Source organism: Micrasema longulum, unplaced genomic scaffold (assembly GCF_059751315.1).
Source record: "Micrasema longulum isolate JH-2025_06_02 unplaced genomic scaffold, ASM5975131v1 h1tg001054l, whole genome shotgun sequence".
In the NCBI taxonomy this organism is placed as follows: Eukaryota; Metazoa; Arthropoda; class Insecta; order Trichoptera; family Brachycentridae; genus Micrasema; species Micrasema longulum.
The window spans coordinates 310,921-319,789 of NW_028278242.1; the positions used below are offsets into that span (position 1 = coordinate 310,921).

Below are 8,869 nucleotides of genomic sequence, written 5' to 3' on the forward strand. Positions count from 1 at the left end.
GCATTAAACATCTTTCTATTTTCCGCTTATAATTGGAATAATTTGTTAAATCTCCATGCATTTTGGAAGGGGCTTAAAAGTCTTAAGACCAAGGTAAATGCACGACCTTTGACCATAAGCAGTATTTACTTTATAGTATCGATTATTTTACGGTAACCAAAGTAATACGCTTTCGTAAATTCGAGAAATATTTATGACATACATTAGAACCATAGAATTATAATATACCAGATGGCGCATAGAACCAAGTTTGCATACATCGCTCTGTGTCCAAAAGCCTGTCAAATCCATCTCCCCTGCACAACATCCCGCCTGCGCGCGTGTGTGAAGTGGCTGCGTAATGTTGCCAGACCGCGAACAATTTATTATCATAAAACTTTTTTCTATTTTTTTTATTCTCTTCCTCTTTTTTAAAACAGCTATTATCTTTAATCTACCTTTCTTTTATATCATCATCATCGTTCCCTCTCCGCACATTATGGTGCATAGGGCACTTCATTTGTACACCAAAGCAACGTATCTTTATTTTTTTACATGAAGTAAGATGATCAGTCTTACGCTTCAGGTACCAGTCCAGGGACTATGAAATATTCTTGTGTGAAAACACAATTTTAAATAAATATTTTATATCAACCATGTCGGGAATTGAACCCGAGACCTCTTGCATGGTAGGCTGACCATTACACCACAAGGCCGAAAATTTTCTTTTATATAGGTAAACATTTATGTTTTTTACAGATCATAATAATAAAAGTACGTTTATAGTTTTATTCCACTTTTATTTAAAAATTTCAAAAACAAACCCGGTCACTGGTATAAATTTTTAAATAAAAGTGGAATAAAACTATATAAGTATTTTTATTATTATAATTAAAATGCAGTTCCACCAAGAAATGTCAGTATAAAAACTCAATCTATTTTTTACTAATGTTATATTTCTTTCTTTTTTTAATACTGTTAACCAGTGTATACTTTTTTCGATCTTTTTGTTCTTTTTTAATATTATGTTATTTTTGTTTTATTTTTTTCACTGGTTTTATTGCAAGTTATGTAATGTTATGTTTTACCACAAAAAATATTTTAGTGACTGAACTATAAAAAAAATCAATACTTTTATTAGCAAACAAAAAAGACCAAAATAATCATAACCATACCATTACCAAATTAAGTAAATTAATGTCGTTAAATATTATACCAAGTCTTATTTATTAATTCTATTGAAAGCCGGGTAAAAAATTCGACTACCCTGGCACTACTAACAAAACGACTACGTTATTACAAATAAACTGAATTTTAAATAAATAAAATGTACGTATTTTATTTCCTGAATTTCAAATTCATCAAACTACATTACTGATACCTAAATGTTATAAATCTAGGATTCCAACCGTCCATGCGCTTAGTAGCCGCAAGACGTGTTGTAATCTTATTATTTTTATTAGAAATTTAATTCCTAATCCTTACGGATTATAACATTCATTGTTTCTTAATTTCATTAATATACAAAACTACAATTTAAATAAATGGGTAAATGGGGGATATATTTCGTTTCGTTCATGCGCTCTGTAGCTGTAATCAAGCTCCCATCTGTTATAGTTGAAATATATCTTAATTAGAACTACAAGGAACTAGAATCCCAACCGTCCTTGCGCTTGTACAGCGCCCTTGAGGTATTTTTTACAATAATAGCGTTACATAAATTATCCAACTTTATATGTGTATTTATAAATAATGCATATATTTTATCAATGAATGAATAAGTATATTTTTATCCCTATGCACCCGGGTACCTTTCGTAGAACATTGATACAGGATACAGGTGTATTGATTTCGAACACTTTTGCTTTGTGCCCGCTACTTTTTATAGCTGTCATTCTCTCCTCTTGGCAGGCTTTTATTCTTGAAGAGAGGGATTGTTGTTAGAGGATTCAGACGCGACGGGGAAACGTAGGAGGGGTAGTGAAATGCTCCGAAACGTCGGGAAAATGAAGATTGAGCGAGCCTCCCCTCCTGGAGTTTACCGAGACGATTTTATACGCATTGATTTTGGCACAACTAAGTAGGTACCTATCAAATTCGTTTCTATATCTCTTTATTGAAATCGTACATTTAAAAGAAATCTGTCAATCAACTTTGAGAGTAGTACCTATGACTTACGACCCACCCATGTCTTCGTTACCGTAAAATGAGGATTGCCACGTCTGATTCTCCGTGTATAAAAAACGTATTTTCATAATATTTTTTGAGTTTTTTTTTATTTATTGTTGTTCACGCAATGCTATGTTTATTTATTTATATGTACATACATTTCATATTTAACAAAATGGCACAACAAAAACATATTTTTTTCTTGTACTGGGAGTAGGCTCAATATATATGAAGAGTCAGCGAGCCAGAAATATTAGTATGCCTTTGTTGTTTATTTTATTTTATTTTTTGCACCACAACAGGCCAGGAGGCCCAATTACAGTGGTGAATTAGATCTCAGATCACCCAGACATGAGAAAAATCACATTTATTTTTTATGTTCTCACCGGGAATCGAACTCGGAACCTTCTGTGTGTGAGTCAAGTGTCTTGACCACTACACCACGGAGCCCGTTATAATTTATAATACAATTGAATTATTAAACAAAAATCGTAAACCTAACACAGCAGCCAAGGAAATATCACGTTTTTTTAACATTTTTAAAGTCATTACTTTCTTCTAGACTCATTAGTCTATGTGAAATACAGTTCAGTAAATATTATTTTTTTATACTTATTAGTTGCATAAAAAAAAAATAATTTTGAATTACCGCTAAAACGGTCATTGCATTGGCCACGCCCCTAATACGTCACGATTCGAGTTAATTTATATTTTTTTCCAAACCATTAAAATTTTTATGGAACATAGTCATGAATCTTGATGTCACAACTATCAATGTCAAACATGTCACGTTTTTCTAGTGACATATTTAGTTATATTTTATTTTTTAAAGTTATAAATGAAATCATTTCTCCCCAATATCCATATTGATTTTGAAAATACAATTAATTTTTCTAAGCCCATTTCATATATTTTATCGGTATTCGTAGTACGTGATATTTCCCGACCACACAACACAATATAGAACAATTTTCCGAACATGACAACAAGATGTAACCAGAATGTGTATGTGTATGTCTTGATGGTGTAGATTTGAAAGCCGTGAAACAACAAAAAGACCTCGGAATAACAATTAATAACAGATTATTTCAAATGGGGATGTCATATGTTGTCGGCCTCGTGGTGTAGTGGTTCGCGCGTTTGCTTACCATGCAAGAGATCTCGGGTTCGATTCCCGACATGGTAAATATGAAATATTGTTTTAAGTAGTGTTTCCACACTAGAATATTTCATAGTCCCTGGACTGGTACGTAAGACTGATTATATTTTTTTCAATATTTAATTTATTTATTTTTTTAATTTATTTATTAAACCTTACGGATTACATACATACAACCAAATATTTTTGCTTTTTAAATTCATGTTCTTCTGTAAATGATTATATTTTTAACATCCTTTGTAAAGATTGTCTGAGTCTTTTGTTTAGTTTTGTTTGGAAGTTTATTGTGGTAATTTCAGTACCTGGTTTATTAGTCTCGATTGTCCTTGTCTCGTTTTATAAGGTTGTATTTTATATTGTTCTGATATTCTCGTATTGTGTCCATATTAACTACATTAAAAAAAAAATAGTTATTCGTCTACAATTATTACATCAGTGGCTAATCTATGAATAAATTTTAAGGATTCTAGTTGACAGAGTTCAGTTACATTTAATTTTTTAGTTTGTTTAAAGAGTTCTTAAGTTGCTGTTAGATAGGGGAGGTCATATGCTAACATTAATATTTTATTTTGCTGTCTTTGTAGTCTGTTTATGTCATTTTGATTTCCCGTTCCCCAAAGTAGTTTCATAGGGTCAAAGCACCAGTAAATGACCATCGGTTAATAAAACACAATATAATAAGAATTGCTTCATGTGTCCAGTCAAAAAAAAATTAACACTAAAAACAATGACAAAAGCAGTAGGCGGACACATCTTTTGGTAAGAAATAAATCTATCAGTTTTGAACTGTGAGTTATCATAAGGAAATAGTGCGTCTTCCCGTTATTGTTCTCAGATTGATAGTGTTATTATAAGGAAAGGTGTGGTAAGTGTTTTATTTGATGCTATTTCTTATGCAATTCTTTGAATATATCCATATTCTAATGTGTTAGGGTGTTTTATAATGTTATGATGTAACAAAATCTAAGTATTATTTTTACTGGGGTAGTAGTGGTCATTCACTAGTGATTCGCTATTTGTTTTAGGGTAATAGTAATTATAATTATAATACTCGTATTTCAATAAAAAAGTTAAAGTACTTACAAAAATTAATGTGTTTTTTATTGTTTTCTTTTATTTTGTACGCTTAAATAATGAAATTTATACCTTTAATGTAGATTTCACTACAAGTTGAACCTTAAACGGTCATTCATTGGTGCTTTGACCCTTTAAAATATTTTAGTTTTTACATAGGTTTCATACATTAGATTTTTTTTTCCGTTTTAGGTACAAAATTTTTGATTTTGAAAAAAAGACTCGATCTTTATCGACTTTGCTAATTAAATTGTTGATATGAATTGTCCATGTCAATTGTCTGTCTATTGTTAGTCCTTAGTATTTAACATGTTCAATTTAAGTTATTCGTTTATCGTTTATGTAAGCATTTATTTTATGACATAATCTCGTCATGTAACAAACATGATCAGGTTACGCTGCGATTGGTGTACAAATGCAGTGTCCTATGCACCATTAGGTGGGGAAAGGGAATGATAATGTCACATATTAAACATAACAAAAAATCCATTTCAATTATCTACTTGATGTAACACCGAATATGCTACTAAATATGTACAAATCCCATATCAGACCAACTCTCGAATACGGGTTCCAGATATGGATCCCTATTTTGTTAAGTGTACCAACTTGTTGGAATAATTACCAAGACGAGCTACAAAGTTGTCGCCGAGCCTGAAACGGCTTCCATATGTGGAGAAACTGGAAACTATCGATCTCACAACGCTGCAGGAACGGCGAGAAAGGGGTGACCTGATAGAGACATACAAGATACTCAATAGTCACTATAGCTGCCCAAATTTGGATCCCATATTCAAGCCTCAACAAGATCCCCGTCTTCGAGGCCACAGTCTCAGGCTGGAAAAAACGAGATTTAATCTTAATCAACGGAAGTTTTTCCCGAGCGATAGGGTAGTTGATGGTTGGAATAAGCCGCAACAGGAGCTGATCTCAACGTTTAGTTTTAATGGGTTAAAAAATGGACTAGATTTGTTAAGGAAGTGGATAAAATGGATGTAGTTTAATAGATTTAAGCATATCCGTTTTAATTGATTTAAGTATATCAGCTTTAATTGATTTAAGCATATCAGCTTTAATCGGGTTGTGGTGCTGCTGTGGCTAGTGTCTTGGACTAACGGACCAAAGGTCTGTGGTTCGAATCCCACTCTACCCAACTTGATTCCATTTTCTAATACTGAGTTATTTACAACTCGTTGAAAATGGCTCTCCGAATGAAATATTTAGGTAAATCATAAAAACGCTAATATTGGTTTTTTATCAAAAAAAGCTGTTCGCTTAAAATTAATTTAATAAAAATAATACGTGATTTTATTTCTGTTGATATTTTTATTGTTGTGAATTGTATAGAGTGTGAAGCGTGATTAATGGAGTGATATGTGTAAAATGTATATTATTATACAAACAAACCATCACGCCTTTTCCCCCTACGGGAAGACAGAGAGAATAGAACGCCATATCACCGTGTACATACGTACAGACTTCGCTTCGTATAAATTTATTCCATACACGTTCTCATGCACGCACGCCGATTATTCAGACTTTTGACAAGTCTATCTTCAAATATTTGTTGGATTTGATCGTGTCATGTCTTTCTGGTTCTTCCTCGTTCTCTGTGTCCATCAACATTCGCATGATTAATCTTTTTAGAAGCTCTTTCGCCGTCCACTCGCTCTACGTGTCCAAACCGGCGCAGCACTATTTTATTGATTTTGTCGATGGTGATGGTGCAGAATGGTGATTGTTACACGGTGTGTTAAGTGGCCACTTAAACCAACTTACGACAAGTCTGTAAATGCTTGGCCTTCTTTATTATTTTCAAACTCAAAATATTGTTAGTACTATACAGAATATACTATCGATTTGATTGATTTGTTTGTATAACTACGTTCTTCTTCCTTTCCGATGCGGGATAAATTTGGAACTAACACTGTATTCCTCCACTGTCATACTGGGAAATTAGAAAAAGGTGATTGTGCTGACCATGCGTATTTGATTGATCACAAACTGACAATACTGCAGTGAGGGGTACAATGAAAGTTTTTAAAGTTTATTTGTTTTGTTATTTTCGCGGTTTGATTGTAAAGAAATATTAAATTTTCGCTTAATTAGTTTTAAAAAAATAAATTATATTGATCTGCGAAACTGAAGAAAGACTCAAGTCTTTGTGAACAGTTTCGGGAAAGGGGTGGATGCTTTCATTGTAATATACTATCGAATTGTAATTTAAAATGTATTGTTACAAATTTTTTATTTGACTTCAAGCATGCGCGCGGCGAAAGTGGGGTAAAGTGGGGGGATTTTTGGCCACAGTCCGATGTATTCCAATATGATTCTACGCTCCTTCTGGACTATTCTTAATTCTATGGTAGGAATAAAAATTAGTTGCAGTCTCTGACGCCATTATTTTTTTGCTTATTTTTTCCTAATTTTACTTAGATGGAAGAATCCATTCTTCTTCAAATTAGCCTTTTAACTGCAAAACTACAAGAATGTATTTCATTTTTAACAATCCTACCGCATAAATTATTTCAATGCAAGCAAAGAAAGGTTCGCGTATTATTACTGTATGTGCAACAAAGAAATAAAGCATTATTTTTTGTTTTGTTTACAAGGCCTACCTACTTTTACGGTAGGATTATTGGTCGGCAGTCGATAAAGGGTCTGTCTTCAATTACGTAAATAATATTTTTTTAAAGGCATGTTGTTCAGTAATTCTTATCTAAATGTTATTTAATTATGTACGAGTGATCCGATGTTTTGGTAGGTAATTATAGTTTCTAAACAACTTCTGTCACGATACACGAACGCGCTTAATTTCGTATTTATGTAGTTACCTACCTGCTCCAATAACCATTAATAAACACTTCTTATTTATCCTTTTCCTGATGGGAAATTTATTTCAAATACTTTATACATTTACCAGGTACAACAACGTTATTGTGTTGACCCAAAGAAGATAAATATCATTGTTTTCAAACGGCAGAAAGGTGCTCAGCCATTTCAGGGAATTTCAGCGAGCGAGCGGGACGGAAACACACATTGGCGTACCTCGGAGAGGGAGAGAATATTAAACGTTATTTAATTATGGATATTTATGGCTAAATATTGAAGATATTTATTATTTCGTATCAGTCTGTAATGTGGTTTAGCAGTAACTGGGTACTGTTCCGCCGGTGTTTGAAGTTTCGTGTTTGGAAGTTAAATGTATCGTTCTGGCGTAATCATGTCTTAAAAGTAATAAACAAACATTTAGTTACGCAATGTGCGCTGAAATAGAACAGAAAAAAGGTCCGATATACAAAAGTGTAGCGTTATCGAACAAACTAGCATAATGTCGGTGGCGTATGTCAGTGCTGTTTTGCCGATGATAGTCCTCGCTTTGTTTACGATGCGCGTCCGAAGCGCCAATATCGAACGAGTAGGAAAGGGACATTTCCACGGATCCGGAACGGACGTAGAGGCGAGGATGGGGTTCGTCAAGCCCGGCTGCGACTCTCTGGAGATGGACAGTCTCGCCAGAATCCTGGGGCCGGCCTTCAACCCGCGCTACATGAGCGTCATGGCTCCCCTCCACGAGGACGAGACCTCGGACGTCAAGCGGACGGCCGGCGGCTACAACCAGTTCTTCGTGGACGACGACTACGCCAGGGAGCTGGAGGAGGTTCCCGCGTGGGAGGCCGACCACTTCGGCGCGGCGGCGGCCCCCGAGCGGCGGGAGAAGAGGTCGGCGGGCGCCAGCAGGCCGTGGGAATGCCGGGCCGCCGTCAAGTGGATAGACCTCGGCCCCGACTACTTCCCCAGGTACCTGCGCAGCGTGGAGTGCACCAGGCACGACTGCTGGTACGGCAAGTTCACCTGCAAGCCGCGCTCCTTCACCGTCAAGCTGCTCCGGAAGAAGCGAGGCAGGTGCGCCTACCGGAACAAGTCCCAGGGAGTAGCGGGACTCCCTCAGGAGCTGAAGGAGCTCTGGCTGTGGGAGGAACGCGCTGTGAACTTCTGTTGCGACTGCGCTTCCCCATGAGCGATCTCCGGTTACATCACTCCACTCTATTCGTATTCTTGAGATATTTTATAGTCTCAATTTTGAATTACATATTTTTATGGACTTATCGATCCCAGTGCTCTAGTTTTAGTTGAATTTTAGAATCTACCTTATTCGATGCAGATATTTATCAGAAATGTGAATCTAAATTATTCGAATTGGAAATCCATTGTTTGAAAAATTGGTCTGTGTTTCCGTTGCACGCCGGCTTTATTTAAATTCGAGCGCAGTGTGTAACAATGGAAACTAAACATTAGGAAACACAAAATGATAGAAGGTTAAGGATTCTCCTGTAACGTTACTAAACTATTAACAAAATACAAATTACAAACATTTAGTGATTTCTATTTTAAATAGGTATAATATAGTGAGTGAGTGTACATAGTGATAGGTCATAAGAAATCGAACCAGTTATTATTTTAAGGAACTAACTATTTTTAAGTTAC

General features: G+C 35.1%; 1 protein-coding gene across 1 annotated transcript; it reads left to right on the forward strand.

Annotated features, from left to right (window-relative positions):
• Positions 1–7,712: 7,712 nt before the first annotated feature.
• trk (trunk) lies at positions 7,713–8,402 on the forward strand. Its single transcript, XM_088233079.1, has one exon. The coding sequence runs from the start codon at positions 7,713–7,715 to the stop codon at positions 8,400–8,402; it is 690 nt and encodes a 229-aa protein (XP_088089205.1).
• The last annotated feature ends 467 nt before the right edge of the window (positions 8,403–8,869 follow it).

Coding starts and splice junctions, on each gene's coding strand:
- trk (XM_088233079.1), top strand. CDS start 7,713: ATGTCGGTGGCGTATGTCAGTGCTGTTTTGCCGATGATAGTCCTCGCT.